The sequence below is a fragment of the Neolamprologus multifasciatus genome, chromosome 17 (genome assembly GCF_963576455.1).
Source record: "Neolamprologus multifasciatus chromosome 17, fNeoMul1.2, whole genome shotgun sequence".
Classification (NCBI taxonomy): Eukaryota; Metazoa; Chordata; class Actinopteri; order Cichliformes; family Cichlidae; genus Neolamprologus; species Neolamprologus multifasciatus.
In genome coordinates, this window is record NC_140455.1 from 35,602,067 (window position 1) to 35,620,468 (window position 18,402).

The window sequence follows — 18,402 nt, forward strand, 5'->3', positions numbered from 1 at the left end:
TAAAAACAGCAACTGGGCTGCCTCTGTTAAAAAAAAAAAACAGAAATGCAAGCACGGTGGTTAATTCAGCCCAGTTGTCAGTAAGTTTAAAAGTTTTGATCTAATAAGTGGTTGGTCTGCTAGACAATTCTTTATTAATCACAGTTGTCAATGTTTTCTTGTATATCATGAAGTAAGAAACTAACAAGACATGTATATACTCATAAAATATTTATTTATAAAAGAGCATAAATAAAAAAGTTATTCACATCAGAATAACATCATCACATTAAAGACATCAAACTAGAAAAACTTCAACTATTTTTATTTAAGCTACTTCTGATTTTCAATTTATTATTTGTTTTATGCCAGCAATAAAGCTGAGGTTTGAGTTACAGTTCAGTGTCTAAGTCCTGCGTTTGGATCCTTCTCTCCGCCTGCCCGCACACAGAGCCCTGACAATAACTGATTATCAAACCTTCAGATATCACAGAGGGCCCAGAACAAATACACGTGGTGTTCCAAATGCAAACACAGCGTAATCTGCAGAAACGATCCAAATCCCAGGACAAAGAGCACGTCCCTGTCTGACATCCACCAGCCACAGCACAAGAAAGAGGTCCGTTAAACATACATCCAGTTTTCTGGTGGTGGCACAAAGCACTATTTGTTACCCAATTTTTATGTGTTTGGGTTCAAACTCGAAATTCTAGACTTTATTCATTAACTTTGAGCTTAACCTGAAAGGACGCGTGCGCGCACCGCCTGGAGTAATTTATCTTACAGTTCAATAAAGTACCTGGAGGTGATGACACCGCCTTCCCAGTGATCTACAAAGCACTGCCTGATAAACGCTTTAGCTTCATTTCAGTTTTGCTCCGACTGATAAAATGTCCGGGGATGCTCACTTGCTCGTGGCAGCAGACTATGTGGTGTTTGCTGTCGTTCTGCTCCTGTCTGCTGCTGTTGGTTTTTATTACGCCTGGAGAAGCAGGAGACAAGGAACCTCCAGGGACTTTTTAACTGGGGGCCGAAAACTCAATGCCCTGGCTGTGTCGATGTCCCTCACTGCCAGCTACATGTCATCCGTCACTGTGCTCTCCAACCCAGCCGAGGTAACGTGTCGGGACTGTCCTGGATCTGCACTCAGCTTCCTCAGCGCACAAACATTTATTCAGAGCTTAAATTAGAATTTTACAAAATGCGTAAAACTGTAATTTCTGTGCATTAGAAGACGGCTGGAGTCAGCTAACCGAGCATTACTTTGAGTACACCGCTTTCAATTTCAAACAAATCAAATAACGTATTTAAAGTTTTCGTGTTACTCACCAGAGTTCAGCACTGTTCATATGTTGCTCCAAAGCTCGTTCAGTATCAGCAGCATCAGCGTTTCAAATGATCTCCGGCAAAGGTTCACCAGCCTGACTCTGGCACCCGGTGAAGAAACACCGTCGCCTGTGTTGTTCTTTATATGATACTGTTTTGCTATTTTTTGTTTCCATAAATGCTTTTCAACCTGTCCGTAGGTGTATCGCTACGGAGCCATATTTGGCTATTTAAGTATTTCCTATGTAATAGCAGTGGTGTACACATCCGAGATCTTTCTCCCAGTTTTCTACAGACTGGCCATCAACAGCACATATGAGGTAACTGTGGTTTTGTTTTCAACATTATTTTAGCTATATTTTAAACTGTTGGCTGGGCTACACCTGTCAGTAAGTGTACAAAGTACAAGCTTTGAATTGGAGGGAGTGAGGGGAACGAGAAGTTTCATGTATCAGTATCAATATGCGTCTTTTCTCTGTCTGGTCTCTGCCAAGTATCTGGAGCTGCGTTTCAGCAGAGCCACCCGTCTCCTGGGAATGGCGATCTTCTTTTTTAATGTAGTAAGAAGCCAGTGGTTCAATCTTTGTAGTGCTTTGACTTCTGCACATAAAACTATGTTGGTATCAGCAGAGACATGTTGTTGTGACTTTCTAACTCTTTGCCACAGTTGCTCTACACTGGACTTGTAATTTATGCTCCAGCTCTGGCTTTGAACCAAGGTATGTCAGCTCCAGTTCACAGCAGTTAAGTTCATGAAGGGATCTTGAACAAGAGTGTTTTCCTGTTAATGAATTTCCCTTCTTTTTGCAGTGACTGGTATGAACCTGTGGGGTGGGATTATTTCGACAGCCACTGTTTGTACTTTGTATTGTGCACTGGTTAGTAAAACATTTATTACATACGACACACACACTGCAGTGCATCACATTGTCAGTCGAACCTCATCGAGCATCACTAAGCCAGGAACCTTAAGAGACCCCCACTTTCACATTCAGCAGAGATTAAATGAGAATTTTTACATTTTCCTAAAATTCATGAGGTCCCCTTCCCATTGACCCTTTAAAACAAAATATCTCTCATTTAACATCACCTCTGATTTCTTGACGTTTTCATTTGGATGATTTAATTCAAATCATTTGTTTTGTTTCATGAAAAATATGTGCCCATTTTTAAAATTTGATGTTTTCACCTGCAATCACTAAGGGTCAAAAGTTGAAACCGTGATTGCATAATGTGTTGCGTCACCTGGTTTTTTTTTTTCTAAAAGTCTGCAAACATTTGAAAGCTTAGAAACCAGTTGCTGTAGTTTACAGAGCACAATGTTTTCTCTTTCATGGGTAATCTAGGACTTCAGCTTTTCAACAGTCTTCACAAAAAATGTGACTCTTCAGACAGAACAAATTTTCACTTTGCTCCACTGCAGATTAAACAGAGGTATACAGCTGTCTGTGGAACCATTAGTTGTTATTAATCTCTGGCACTTTTCCATAGCTTGTCCTTTCAGAGGGCCCGGTGCCCCCCCCACCCCCCATTAGTGTACTTGTTACTGAAAAAAGTAATGTCGTTAGTGACACCGTTACTTGTAACGCCGTTATTCCCATCACTGGTGCTTTCTGAAAATGTTCTACTACAGAATACGGTCACATATTTCCAAGTTATGCATTCTGTTCATAAATACAGCTTCCTAACCTTTTTGACAGAGATTTTTCCTGCTTTGTGGCGTTTGTTACAGGGTGGCCTGAAAGCTGTGGTGTGGACAGATGTTGTTCAGGTAGGGTTCTGGATCAAATAAAATGAAAAAAATACACAAATGCCCTCCAAATAGTTGTGGTAGATGGCTGCCCCTCCCTGACGTTGTTGTTTCTTCCTGTTAAAAGGGAGTTTTTTTGTTCACACTGCCATTTGATTACTGGCGTTTTCTCTGGATTGTAGGGTCTTTATCTTACAGTATAATGTCCTTTTGTTATGATTTGGAACCATATAAATATATTCCATATGCTATGTAAGTAAAACTGAATTAAATTACAATCAGGTTTTGGTCTAATTTTATCGACACCACAACCACATTTGAGTCATGTCTTGATTCTTTGCAGTATTCATGTAAATTAGCAAGAATTTGATAACTGGGACCAAAATCTATCAACATAGTTACAGAATACAGATCTGCCAACCAAACAAATCTCTGATTTTTCTTCTAGATTGGAATAATGTTTGCAGGCTACATGTCTGTTATAATCAAATGTGTGATCTTAAAAGGAGGAATCTCCACTATCTTGTCAGATGCCCAAGAAGGAGGAAGAATTAACTTTGTGGAGTGAGTATATGTGTGTGTGTGTGTGTGTGTGTGTGTGTGTGTGTGTGTCTTTTATACTTAAATCATCCTTTCATTGTGTAATCCCAGCTTTGACATAAACCCTCTGAGAAGACACACATTTTGGACACTAGTCATCGGAGGGGCATTTGGTTGGAGTGCAGTTTATGGGACCTACCAACCTCAAGTTCAGAGATACAACTCCTGCAAGAGCATTAAACATGCCAGATTGTGAGTGATTCAAAGGAATATATTCCTTCCTTCCTGTTTAGCTTGCAAAACACAAACTAATCAGGCAGGGCACAGATGACCAGCAAGCTAAAACCAAGAATCTTGTTGCGGTGAGGCCACAGTGATAACCATCAAACTGTTTTAATAGAGAATTAATGCAAATACATTGTACAAGGTTCCTCATAGTAATAAATTAAGAAAACAACGATATATGACACGTCTATTTCCACATCTATGTAAATTCTGATTCAGCCAAAGGCACTACATTGGTGGGGTTTGCTGGCAAATGACACGTTCTTATCATAAACTCGGAAAAGATAGCTATGATAAATGATGACATCATCAGCATACAGTGATAGGAAATATAATCTCGTTTGCTATGCTGCACTGATTTTTGTATGCATACTTCACTTCTTCGTGTTGTGTTTTTTCAGAGCTCTGTTCATCAACGTGTTAGGCCTAGCTTGCACCCTGACATCGTCAGTGATTTCAGGGCTGTGTCTTTATTCGTTCTATAAGAACTGTGACCCATGGAAAGCTGGACAAGTTTCATCACCTGATCAGGTACATACACATAAATAGGGCTGCCACAAACGATTATTTTGATAATCGACTAGTCACCGATTATTTTTGCGATTAGTCGACTAATCAGATCATCATCCATTGGACGTAAAACGTACAGCTTATTGCACCAGCAGCATCTGCTCTAATATAACTATCATTAGCTTACAGCTTTAAGTGTTTAAGGTATGTGCTAACTAAAAATAAAGACAAGATGATAGTTTGTTCAATTTTAATGAAATTTGCAGATTGTTTCGGTGAAGTTTAATAAACTCCTTTCTATCTAAAAGATAACGGGACACCCGAGTATATTGTCGAGCATCTCACACTTCTGATAATCAGCTGTCTGCTTGACGTTTATTCAGCTGTGTAAAAACTATAACTTTAATTTCAGCCAAACCGATTTACTCAGGAACAAATAAAATACTAAAAAAGCCCAACAATAACATTTTTAAGTTATCTAAATGACTCATATATCATGTTTAACCTGAGTAGCGAAAGACGGTGGTGGGTTTGAAAACGATTTGCCGGAGTCCGGTGTTCTCAGCGGCTCTAGTGAGCCTTGCCCCCGGTTAGCTATCGAGCTAGTGGGTAACAGACGTCTCCGAAAACGTCAGAGTGCTTTAGAAAGTATGTGGTGTCTTGATAAACTGAGCAGATATTTGAGGTTTACACAGCTACATTCTCGCCTGAAAATATGTTAAACGTTTATTTTGTGACCCAGAAAGAATAATAAGAGTAATATTAAAACTAACTAGCTGCCGCCATTGTTGGAAACTGAGCTGGGCTGCGCTATGAATTCTGGGACAGAGCTACTTCTTCTTCGGAGTTTAATGGCAGCTGACATCCTTGTACATGCAGTGCTGCCATCTTCTGTTTCAGTCCGTTATTACACTCTTAAATCCTACTACTTATTCCTGCGTCTTTTGTGATCTTACAAAGCTTCAAACGACGCGTCGACTATTAAATCAGTCGTCGACAATTTTGATAGTCGACGTAATCGTGACTAGTCGACTAATCGTGGCAGCCCTACACATAAACAAAGAAAACGAAGGATGTACCAACAGTGCCACTGTTTTTATTCAAGTGTTTTTGTGATCTTTCAATAAAGTTTTTTTTTCTTTACAGCTGTTGCCTTATTTGGTGATGGATATCTTGGCAGATCACCAAGGTCTTCCAGGACTATTTTTTGCTGCAGTATACAGTGCCTCTCTGAGGTTCATACAACATAATTTGTTATATTTTTATTCATCTGATGAATGATGCCTGTAACATTTAAAGTTGTGCCACATTTAAAGTCTCAGTAATGTCCATTACTCCAAAGTAAACATGGTTCATTTGTTCATGTTCAGCACAGTTTCTACTTCAATCAATGCAATGGCTGCAGTGACCATGGAGGACCTGATCAAACCACGCATTGAACTGTCTGAGAAAAAGCTTCTCTTAATCTCCAAAGGGCTGAGTAAATAATAAGTTATCTGTTGTTTGTTTATAATATACAGTGGGGCAAAAGAGTATTTAGTCAGCCACCAATTGTGCAAGAGAGGCCTGTAATTTTCATCATAGGTATATCTCAACTATGAGAGACAAAATGAGAAAACCTTGTGAAGATTTACAGAAAACGTTTGACCCCTGTCATTGCCAACAAGGGTATATAACAAAGTACTGAGATGAACTTTTGTTGTTGACCAAATACTTATTTTCCACCATAATTTGCAAATAAATTCTTTAAAAATCTATGATGAAAATTACAGTCCTCTCATGTTTTTAAGTGGGAGAACTTGCAAAATTGGTGGCTGACTAAATGCTTTTTTTGCCCCAGTGTAAGCTGCATGTTATGTTAGATTAAACTAATCTCTGTTTTGTGGATGTGGCTGGTAGTTGATAAAAATGTCATTTTGTGATGTGATGTTTTTGCAGGTGTGTTTTTTGGAATTGTATGCGTTGCCATGGCTGGACTGGCATCACTCATGGGACATATGATGCAGGTAGAGGGATCTGTTAATGCAGAGCTGTCAATGTTTTCAGGCAAACACATTCAGGAACGTTGTTGTTGTTTATTAGAAAGCATGTTAGTTACATAAATAAGTACATTTTTCACCTCAGTAAATACGACCATTTTTAAAGTGTTTTTTGAGCTGCAGGTCTCTTCAAACAGGCAGTGTCCATCATTGGTGGGGTCTGTGGAGGTCCTTTACTCGGTCTGTTCAGTTTGGGTGTCCTCTGTCCATTTGTCAACTCCAAAGTAAGTCCATTCTCATTTTGGTATTTTCATTTGAAAATTTCTACCTCCAGGGATCTCAAAATCTGGCCAAAATCAGCCCTTGGTAGCATGAAAGAATCGACATTTGTATCATTGTTTCAACTGTATTGCATCAACCTGTCATCGTATAACATAGTGCAGGGAGTATTTTTTCTAATACGGTATTTACAGTATAAAAAGTCACCCTTATTAATGTTCAATGTTTAAAAAATGTTAACGGCATGAAAAAAAATAACAATTACCAAATAACTTTAAAAACCAACTATAATCTTCATATTTTTTTTATTTATTTTTTTTGTTTGTTTGTTTTTACTGCATAGCTGTAAAACCCCATCAACTGACCCTGTTCAGTGGAACCAACTCGCAGGATTTTATAATTTGTTGAGATTGAGTTTATTGAGCTTATTGTTAGGATTGGATCAGGTGCTGAGCCGTCTCTTGGTTGCGCGGCGTTGATGGGGGCTTGCTGGTTGAGCATTTCTTCTTCACTCACCTTTTTCCACTCTCTGTGGTTACACACCACTTTGTAACAAATCATTAGTTATTATTCATCATCTAGTTATAATCCATCTCTCTGGATTGTAGGGTCTTTACCTTACAATAGAAAGTGCCTCCAACCAAGTTTTGTTGTGATTTGGAACTGTATAAATGAACTCAGAAATCATCCGTTTTCGCTTACATAGTTCTGCTGTCAAACTGAAAATAATATTGAAAAATGAGCCTGAGCGTTGAGTAACACTTGACTCTAACAAACATTTTTGACTATTGGTCTATGTAATATATATTTCATGAAGCTCCTTATATTTGTCCACAGGGAGGCCTATGGGGCCTCGTGGCAGGTTTGGCTGCAGGTGTGTCTGTGACCATTGGAGCATTGATATCCCCTTCTCCTCCTGAGATGACCCGACCTCTCTCGCTGAGCACTGAGGGTTGTAACTTTACTACTGGTGGCAGTCTCAACTGGACTACCCCACTGCCAACAGAACCAAGTCTTTTTACCACAACCCCAGGACAGAATACTGATGACATGTAAGTGTGGTTCAGTGTGTGTTAGATCAATTAATATAATATTGCCTGGTGAGATGGGATGACCGAGCTTTCCTATAATATAAATAAAGGCCATATGAGAAAAAACTAATCTCTCTCACCACCAGACATGCGGTTCAGTGGCACTCTCCATCCTACCTTTATTTCGCTGTCATTGGAGGTTTAACATCTATTATTGTTGGAATAATCATCAGTCTTTTGACAGGTAAGAAAAAAAGAAAAGATTTTGCCATTGGAACTGTGATATCATTTTCTTATTGTTTCTTCCACTTATCATTTCAGGGGGATTGAGGGAGACGGTGGACCCGAGACTTATGCTAATGAAAGAAGACACTCTTTCTTATCAGCTGTTCAAACGTGTCAAAGACGGGGTACGTGCTGAAGAGCAAAGGTATCAAAAGCAACAGACTGAAGACAGGTGCTCAATTCTGCCTTGTACTTTACCTTCCTTAGGTCGTGGGAGGAACATACAATGTTGGTCAGCCAAACAAGGAGGATGGAATCAATAAACCTACACATGGGGAAATTGACAACGATACCCGTGTCTCATCTTTTTAACAACCGATACAGCTGAAGAATTTCATGACAGAGCTGCTGCAAAGCTCAAATCCAGGATTGTAATCATCTGACTTCATAAGAAATGAGACCAAAGGAACTGAGTTGCCAGCGAGACAATAATGTTTTTATTTTTCCAGTGATTCCGTAAAAAGTTGCCCTCCTCTGACCAGGAGGGCAAAGCAGACTTTGCTCACTTCATGTACCAGCCAGAGATGCTGAAACATCCACAGGATACAATCCACACAAACAGTTTAGGTGATGAATACATGATGATGCTATTTATTACTGAGTCATAAAGCTTTTTTAGCTTTGGTTTATTAACCCAAATGCCAAGAAACTCTGAAAGCTACAGTAATGGTGAAAAGAAATGACACCCTCTTTAATGGTATGGTTTTACATATTAGAGCAGCAAAAAATAATCTAGTGCTTAATGTATCTTAAAATTAATAAAATGCAACATCAGATGAACGACATCTGACACACATACTGCATCATTTTATGTCTGACAAAAACTAATCCACAATGCAGATTCAATGTGCAAGTCTGGAGCAGTGAGGTATGTGTTTTACACAATTCTAAGGAGGAAGAACATCAGCAATGACCTTAAAGAAGAAAAGAAATCCAAGAGCTACTCCTCAGGCTCTCTTTTTCATAAAAATGAACATGGCAGCATGGTTCAGGCTCACAAAGTGGAATCTGAACAAACCACAAGACGACATGACCATTGTCCTTCACCGCCACATTTTGCAAAAGTTTTACATAGCACTTCAATACAACCACCTCATGACAATTGTCAAGCCTGGTGGTGGAGAGGTTACAATTTGGGCTCGTTTTCCAGCTACAGGACCCGGGCACCTTGCAGTCAGAGTCAATCAAACTCCTCTGTATGCCAACGTATTCAAGAGTAAGATATGAAACCATCTTTCTGGCCAACAGTTAAAGCTTGGACCAGAATGGCCAAAAAAGAAGAGTCTGGTGTTGCAGTGGTCCAAACTCCAGACATCAGCTCAATTAAAACACTGCGGCAGGATCTTAGCAGAGCTCTGTATGAACAAATACCTGCAAACCTCAATGAACTGAAGCAATGCTGAAAAGAGAAGGAACCAAAATTGCTCCACAGGAATGTGAGAGATTGAAAAAGTCCACAGGAAAACATTATTTTGAGTTATTGCTGCTAAAGGTGGGTCTACAACCTGTAGGTGCAGTGTAAGATTTCATAGCCCTATGAGAACCTCCCTTTTCCGAATCCAACTGTATCTTTTAAATGGCTGTGAGACTGACACCAGCGCTGATCCACACAGGTGTTCACTGTTCACAGACACAAACTACATCTTTCTTGGCTGCCACCTCAAAGCACATTGTGCGCTGTCGGTCCTGGGTGCTGCACAACAACATTCAATATTTAATATTTACTGTTATTTACACTTAGCTAGATTAATGCGATGGTGCTGTGTTTATTATGTTGCTTTCTTTTTTTTGCTTGTTTTCTCTTGTTATATCTTGTTTTCTTTTTTTTTCTCGACAGGTGATCCGGGAGATTTTTTTCTTTTTAAGTGCCCTTTCTCACTGTCCCTGTTCCCCTCTTTTTTTCTTTTCCTCCCTTTCCTATCCCTCAGCCATGTTTGTCCCATGTGTAACAACTGAAAATAAAATAAAATAAATAATAACAACAAAGTTCGATCAAGTGGACCAATACGGCCAGTAGCGGTTTTTGATACGGGCGACACGGGCGGTTGCCCGGGGCGGCATCGTGGTGGGGGGCGGCATCACGGGCATCGGCAAAAAAATATTAAAAAAAAAATTCTCGTACTCATGCTGCCTCGACATCAGCCAGCGCATACTGGTGATGGCATAGGCACCGATCGGTTTTCTATCGCCCATTTGCTGGGAGTAAGGGCGCCCTCCGTTTGCAAGGTGCGCCTGCTGCTTACGGCACACGGAGGAGAGGGCGGGGCGGCGGGGAATTCTCTGGCTGGAGCAGCATCTAATAACCAACTCGCAAAATAAAACAAAATAAAAACAAACAAACAAACACAAAAACACCAGACATCATGATACAGACTTATAATTTGCACCGATGTTTTTTTGAAATTCTATACGCGGAAAGAGAGCGCGAGAGCCCTCGGTGCGCCTGCTCGCTGCTGAAGTCAAAGTAAACGTTATTGTCATCTCCGCTACATAGAATAGAATAGAATAGAATAGAATAGAATTCAACTTTATTGTCATTGCACATGCACAGGTACAGGGCAACGAAATGCAGTTTGCATCCATCCAGAAGTGCTTTAGCCATGATATAGATATATTACAATATATATTAGCAATAATATAGATATGTAAGTATATTACAGAAATGGGTCTATTATGGTATGTTATAATGTACACGGTATGAAGTATGTTATGAATATTCTATAACTATAAGTATGTACAGGCTGTAGTGAGTACAAGCTATGTACAGGCTATGAACAGGATATAAATATGAAATAAAAAACTATACAGAAATCTGAGATATACAGCTATACAGAAATGTGAACTATGCAAGTTATTAACAGTTGTAGAATTAAAAATTATCGTATGTACAGAATGATTATTTACACAGAACTATACAGTAGTGCAGTTAAGATAAGTGAGATATGTGGATAATTTCTACAGAGGCTATATAAAGTGCTAGTGATTGTGAGTGTTGGTTCAGTCCATGTTATTATTGTGTGTTTGAGGGTACAGTTGTCCATTGTGTGTCAGTTGAGGTGGCGGAGTCAGGCCTAAGGCAGAAAACACTGGTGGGGGTCTTAGCAACAGGGGGAGCAGGCTTGGGGTACTTCCCAAAGGCCCAGGTCAGCAGTGCACAGGGAAAGGAGAGACACCAGCTACTCCAGGAAGAGGTCCGAGCAGGTGTGGAGGAGGAGCGAGTAAGTAGAGCTGTAGGCCTTAAGCGGCAGGGAGCATGGACAAGTGGGAGAGCACCTTGCAGCGCAAGGTCACCTGGGCAAACATCATGCAGGCAGACTTCCACCGGATCCGATTCCTAGTGCAGGCAGTATACGACACTCTGCCAAGCCCAGCAAACCTCCATCTGTGGGGAAAGAGTGAGACACTTGCCTGTCCCCTGTGCTCTGGAAGAGGGACCCTAGAACACCTCCGTAGCAGCTGCACAAGGGCCCTGGCCGATGGTCGGTATCGTGAAGAAGCAGAGAAAGCCACAAGGTGGCTGTGGATCAAGAGAGCTGATCCGTGGGTAACTACTGGTACGCAAGTCGGGGCCTGATCACCCCCGGCTGGGTCGCCTGGGCGAGCGTGTATGATGTTGTGAGACCCGAAACACCTGATGACCTCAGGATACATCACTGAAGATGCGTACCAGTGCATCCAGGAGATGTGTCTTTATAGTGTGTAGGTGGTTGAGGGTGTGTGTATGTTCAGTCCATGAGTTTAACGTGGGTCAGATGTCAGGAGGCAGAGTTCAGGAGTCTGACAGTTGTGGGGAAGAAGCTGTTCCGGTACCTGGTGGTCTTAGTCTGGAGGCTCCTGTAGCGCCTCCCTGAGGGCAGGAGGGTGAAGAGTCTATGTGATGGGTGACTGGGGTCTTTGATGATTTTCCCAGCCCTTTTCAGACACCGCTTCCTGTAGATGTCCTTTATGGCAGGAAGTGGTGCTCCGGCGATGCGCTGGGCAGTTTTCACGACCCTCTGCAACGCCTTCCGGTCCAAGGCAGAGCAGTTCCCGTACCAGACTGTTATACAGTTGGTCAGGATGCTCTCGATGGTGCAGCGATAGAAGTTCACCAGGATGTCTGAGGACAGATGGTTCTTCCTCAGAGTCCTCAAGAAGAAGAGGCGCTGGTGAGCCTTCTTGACCAGCTTGGAGCAGTTGGTCGTCCAGATGAGATCCTCGGACATGTGAATTCCCAGGAACTTGAAGCTGCTCACATGCTCCACAGCCGTCCCCTTAATGTGGATGGGTGGATGTGTGTCAGCATTCCTCCTGTAGTCCACGATGAGCTCCTTGGTCTTCTCAGTGTTAAGCCGCAGGTTGTTTCTGTCGCACCACTCAGCCAGACGATCCACCTCCTCCCTGTAGGCGGCCTCATCGTTGTCACTGATGAGGCCAATCACCGTGGTGTCATCTGCAAACTTAATGATGGTGTTAGAACCACCGGCAGGTCTGCAGTCATGGGTGAAGAGGGAGTTACACCGCCGGTGTACCACAAGGCGGTGTACCACACAGCCTTGTGGTACACCGGTGTTCATTGTGATTGTAGATGAGCAGCGGTTATCCAGCCGGACATGTTGGGGGCGGTTGGTCAGGAAGTCCAGTAACCATTTGCAGATGAGGGAACTGATGCCCAGGTCTGTCAGTTTCCTGATGAGTTGTGAGGGTGGATTGTATTGAATGCTGAACTGAAGCCTATAAACAGCATTCTGGCATATGTGTTGTTGTTGTCCAGGTGTGAGAGGACAGAGTGCAGTGCGATGGAGACTGCATCCTCTGTGCTCCTGTTCTGGCGGTATGCGAATTGGTGGGGGTCAAGGGTGGGGGGGGGGGGGGGGGCAGGATTTGAAGTGTGTTAGGACCAGCTGCTCTAAGCACTTAGTGATGATGGGGGTGAGTGCTACTGAGCGGTAGTCATTGAGGCTAGATGGGTTGGAGTTTTTGGGTATTGAGACGATGGAGGTGGATTTGAAGCAGGCCGGTACCACAGCGTGGGCCAAGGACAGATTGAATATGTCTGTGAGCACTCCTGCAAGCTCCCCAGAACACGCTCTGAGAACACGCCCGGGGATGCCATCAGGACCTGCAGCCTTGTGGACATTGATCCTGCTCAGCACTGCTCCTACATCGGTGGGTGAGAGAGTCAGAGGTTGGTGGTCTGGCGTCATGTCTGTTTTGGTTGTGGTTGTGGGGTTCCCTCGCTCAAAACGAGCATAAAAGTTGTTGAGCTCGTTGAGGAAGGAGACATCAGAGGATGCGGGGGAGGGTTTGGTGGTCCTGTAGTCTGTAATGGTCTGGAGTCTTTGCTGCATGCGTCGGGGGTTGGAGTTGGAGAAGTGTTCTTCTACCTTCTTTTTGTAATGGTGTTTGGTTTTTTTGATGCCCTTCTTTAGTTAGCCCTGGCTGTACTGTAGGCGTGTGCATCTCCTGACCTAAAGGCAGTGTTGCGGGCCTTCAGGAGAAGACGAACATCCCGGTTCATCCAAGGCTTCTGGTTGGGGTACATGGTGATCCGTTTCTGGGTGGTGACACTGTCTGTGGTTTCGGAGATGTAATCCAGTACAGATGAGGCGTACTGGTCCAGGTCTGTGTGGGTGAACATATTCCAGTCTGTATTTTTAAATCTGTCCTGGAGCACTGCGTCTGTCCCCTCTGGCCACACTTTACTTGTCCTCACAGCAGGTTTCACACGTTGGATGAGTGGTGAATACCTAGGTGAGAGGAACAGGGAGAGATGGTCCGAGATGGTCCGATACATACAGTCCAGTATATAGAGAGACGAGACGACGAGGCTCCAGTTACAGCAGTGCAAGTAAACAAACAATAAATATAAGAAGAGTAAGAAAACAAATATACACTTTAGGACCAGAGGAAAAGGGATCAATAACAATTTAAAATTTATAATATACAGTTTGATGATTTAAAGTCTCACACACGACCCGTTGAAAGGGGAGGGAGACCTGCTGCTTCCAAATAGAGCACATTTCATTCATAATGTTGTAAATCCAAGCCCATTATGTATTCTTGATTTGAATCCTGGCTTGTGTGAAATCCCAGAAATAAACCTTAGACAAAGTGAATCTGTGAACTAAGGTGTAGGTCTATTAGGGTCTATTAGGTTATGTTGTGGCGATCCTCGAGTTGGGGGATTTGTGTTCGCCCGGGGCGCCAAACAGGCTAGGACCGCCACTGAATACGGCAAGACTATGTAAAGTAAGGTAAAGTAAATCCATTGGGTATCTTTGTTGGCCTTTAGACATCAGTTCTAGGCGGCTAAAGAACCGAAACGGGACAGCCCCCCCCCCCCCCGCCCCCCCCAAAAAAAAAACCTAAAAAGAAAAAAGAGATACATTTAAAAACTAAAATATTACATTAAATAAGCTTCAGTCAGTTGACAGAAAGACAGCTGCTTTTAAAAAAAAGCACACAGCCTCTTGTACAAATTATGAATGTTACAATCTGGACACCTCCATGTAAACACTGGGGTAACTCATCTGGTGAAACGTTTTCTTTGAAATAACGTGATCCCTCGTTTATCGCGAGAGTTACGTTCTAAAAATAACCTGCGATAGGTGAAATCCACGTTTTAAGGCTGTAAAAACACCCACTACACCCTTTATACACTTTTCTCAGACAGGAATGAACATTTTCAAACTTTTCTCTCTTGTTTAAACACTCTCAAAGTTCAAACCTTCGTAGAAAAAGACATCCCGTATTATGGGATTAAACCAAAGGTGCCTTTCACAGTGCAAAATGTTGATGTATTTGTCGGGGAGAAAACTTACAAACACAGTGGCGGTCCTAGCCCATTTGGCGCCCCGGGCGAACACTCCCTCTGGCGCCCACCCCCCACACACACACACATAAAACATATTTAGGATTATACATTAACATAAAACTGTTGTCGGAACAGAAGAAGAAGAGAAACAAACAGACACACACATATGAAGAGAGAGAGAGTATGCATTGATGCATTGTATGCAAACAGCTACCAAACAGCCATCATAATTCCTCATACAATGAGAACAGGACAAATCAACAATTGACAATGACTAATTAATATTAAAATCTGTAACATAATGTATTGTTTGGAGTTTAGTCTGTTACTGTTGCTATTTTTACCATTTCTTCTTGGAGCAACTGTAATTCACATAATTTCCTTAGGGATTAAAAAAGTGTTTTGATTCTGATTCTGATTGTTTCAGGATGACCTGCCATTATCCAATCACACATCTGCTTACCTGCATCTTTTGCTCGTTTCTCTTCCTCTTTTCTCTTTTTTCTAAACTGAGGACCTGATGGCTTTGAACTTTTCTTGTCCATCTTGGTTTTAATTTTGCACTCCAGTATGAACACAAATCCCCCAACTCGAGGATCACCACAACATAACCTAACACACCTACACCTTAGTTCACAGATTCACTTTGTCTAGGGTTTATTTCTGAGATTTCACACAACCCAGGATTCAAATCATGAATACATAATGGGCTTGGATTTACAAAATTATGAACGAAATGTCCTCTATTTGGAAGCAGCCAGCCCCCCTCCCCTTTCGAAGGGCTGTGTGTGAGACATTAAATCAGGGGCGATTTTAGCCCAGTTTTGGAGGTGCTTCAGCACCCCCAAAATGAATCAAAGCACCCCCAAAGATGTCTTACTTTTTTTGAAAATATTTGCTGTTTGTGGGACACACTACTAAAAGTATAAAAAGCATACAGTACTTAATTGAGATGGAACATTTTAACAACAAAAGTCCCCCCTCCCAAAATGGTTTGTTCCAGCTCGGCTCTCTCCTACTCGCTCTAGCGCTGTTGCTGCCAGAGCGATGGTGGCTGAGACCACCTTTTTTTAGTATTTTATTTGTTCCTGAGTAAATCGGTTAGGCTGAGATTAAAGTTATAGTTTTTACACAGCTGAATAAACGTCAAGCAGACAACTGATTATCAGAAGTGTGAGATGCTCGAGAATATACTCCGGTGTCCTGTTATATTTTAGATAACAATGAGTTTATTAAACTTCACCAAAACAATCTGCAAATTTCATTCAAATTTAATAAACTATCATCTTGTCTTTATTTTTAGTTAGCACAGACCTTAAACACTTAGAGCTGTAAGCTAATGATAGTTATATGAGAGCAGATGCTGCTGGTGCAATAAGCTGTACGCTGTACATCCAATGGATGATGATCTGATTAGTCGACTAATTGCAAAAATAATCGGTGGCTAGTCGACTATCAAAATAATTGTTTGTGGCAGCTCTAGTTGAAAACGTGTTTTCCGACGATGTTTGCTCTGTAGTAAAATTAGCGATATTTGACTCCCCTGTTGATCTCATTGAAATGTATACAGCCTATTTAAAATCTAAAACTTAACATTGTCTGTAGCCTGCTGTTGTTACCACTGTCCTGTTTGAAATGTAATGAGAGAAACTGATTATTTTGCCATATGTGCATGTGCCGATATTGAACCCAAGGTACTAACTAGCTAACTGACTGGATGCCCATTAACCTTATAACTCCTGTTGTGTGTGTGTGTGTGTGTGTGTGTGTGTGTGTGTGTACAGATTGTCAGTCCAAAGAGGGAGAGAGGAAAGAGGGGAACATGAGGACAAAGTACAAGATCAGGAAGTACCAGGTAAGAAAACAGACAGGGAGTACTAACAGGCAAAACAGGAACTGTTAAACTGGCAAAGAAAAAGAAAGACAAACAACTCATACAAACAACTCATACAATCTGGAAGTTGTGTTCTCCCTATATTAAAGCTGCTATACAGAATCTGCAAAACAAACTGGGTTGTCAGCCCTGGCACTGCATTACCATATTGAGCTTCAGTCAGAGGAAGTCACGGTTGCCAAAGACCTTATAAAGCTCAAGAGTGAGGCTGGTGCCATTCAAGATATGTTAACATTGTACAATCTTCTGGATAATCAGATCTTCCCCAAACTGAAAACTGTTATTCAGGTTGCCCTAACAAACCCAGTTAGCAGCTGTAGCTGTGAAAGGTCTTTTAGTGTCTTGAGTCAGCTCCATACCTGGCTGAGAAGGACCATGGGTCAAAGCAGACTCCAGCACCTGGCTGTGATGTCAGTTGAGAAAGAGATGCGTGAGAGACTTGACCACCAAAATGTGACAGACAGATTTACCAACCTCAAGGTGAGGCGACATAGGTTAAAAGAAAAGAAAAAATCTGCAGAGCCATAGTAGTATCTGCAGTAAAGATCTTTTCATACATTGTATACATTGTACCAAAGGCCAAGTGTCTCCATTTTCTAATAATATTTTGTATATTTCAAGGACTCTTCTATTTTTGGATTGTATTTTTTATGTATCTGTATTGTATTATACATACACTTTAGAAGTGAATCTCTGTCCAAAAAATGCACACAGTTTACTTTTTACTCACTATGAGCATCATTCATCATTTTTCCCCAGTAATTAAGGTTAGGATATGTATTTTCTTTTTTATTATTCCAATCCATTCTTCTTTGACAGCATTTTAATAACCTTGATCAGATTTGATGGTTTTGTTACAGACTTTTCAAAAAAGTGTTTTGCTATTCTTTCAAAAATGTGGGATTAAATTGTGTTAAAATGTACAAAACAGTGATGTCATGTTTTGTGACGAGGACCCAGGCACAGAGAGACTTGATGAATTTAAGAAACTTATGATTTAATAAAGAAATTTGCAGACTTGCACAGAGAGGGTAAAATTATGATGACTGATAATGGAGATGAAGACAACAGACGATGAGGACAGGGAGGAACAGGGGTTTAAATGCACCAAGGAGGCAGTCAGAGAGAACTCGGGACAACTGGAGGCATTTAGGGATGCAGGGACTGACAGAGACGGGGAAGAAGTCTCATTGTGATGAGAAAAGTTTACCTTGCCTGGATGGGCAGCTCTCTGGGTGCTCAGCACCCCCAAAGCTCTGATCCTAGAATCGCCCCTGCATTAAATCATCAAACTGTAAATTATAAATTTTAAATTGTTATTGATCCCTTTACCCCGAGTCCTAAAGTGTATATTTATTTTCTTACTCTTCTTATATTTATTGTTTGTTTACTTTCACTGCTGTAACTGGAGCCTCGTCGTCTCGTCTCTCTATATACTGGACTGTATGAAGCGGAGATGACAATAAAGTTTACTTTGACTTCAGCAGCGAGCAGGCGCACCGAGGGCTCTCGCGCTCACTTTTCTTGTATAGAATTTCGAATTTCAAATTATGAGTCTGTATCATGATGTCTGGTGTTTTCGTGTTTGTTGTTTTGTTTTTATTTTGTTTTATTTTGCGAGTTGGTTATTAGATGCTGCTCAAACCAGCCAGAGAAATAAAATAAATGAAACAAAAAATAATGGATCCTTATTCAATTAACTCCAACTTCATTCACATTCTTCATATTGAGTTATCGTTCTAGACATC

General features: G+C 41.4%; 1 protein-coding gene across 2 annotated transcripts; it reads left to right on the top strand.

The window, feature by feature from the left end:
• The first annotated feature begins 451 nt into the window (after positions 1 to 451).
• Positions 452 to 8,749, top strand: LOC146499772 (sodium-coupled monocarboxylate transporter 1-like). Of its 2 annotated transcripts, XR_014870038.1 has the most exons (18): positions 452 to 1,094; positions 1,506 to 1,625; positions 1,800 to 1,865; positions 1,973 to 2,024; positions 2,116 to 2,183; positions 3,038 to 3,076; positions 3,504 to 3,619; positions 3,707 to 3,847; positions 4,282 to 4,411; positions 5,537 to 5,625; positions 5,761 to 5,870; positions 6,329 to 6,396; positions 6,567 to 6,653; positions 7,486 to 7,700; positions 7,826 to 7,923; positions 8,001 to 8,089; positions 8,172 to 8,412; positions 8,447 to 8,749. XR_014870038.1 is itself a non-coding variant. In XM_085136812.1 (17 exons), the coding sequence occupies exons 1-17, from the start codon at positions 870 to 872 to the stop codon at positions 8,274 to 8,276; spliced, it is 1,818 nt and encodes a 605-aa protein (XP_084992938.1). In that variant the 5' UTR covers positions 452 to 869; the 3' UTR covers positions 8,277 to 8,749. The 2 variants fall into 2 exon arrangements, 1 of the variants encoding a protein (XP_084992938.1); XM_085136812.1 differs by having other exon boundaries at positions 8,172 to 8,749.
• Positions 8,750 to 18,402: the final 9,653 nt, after the last annotated feature.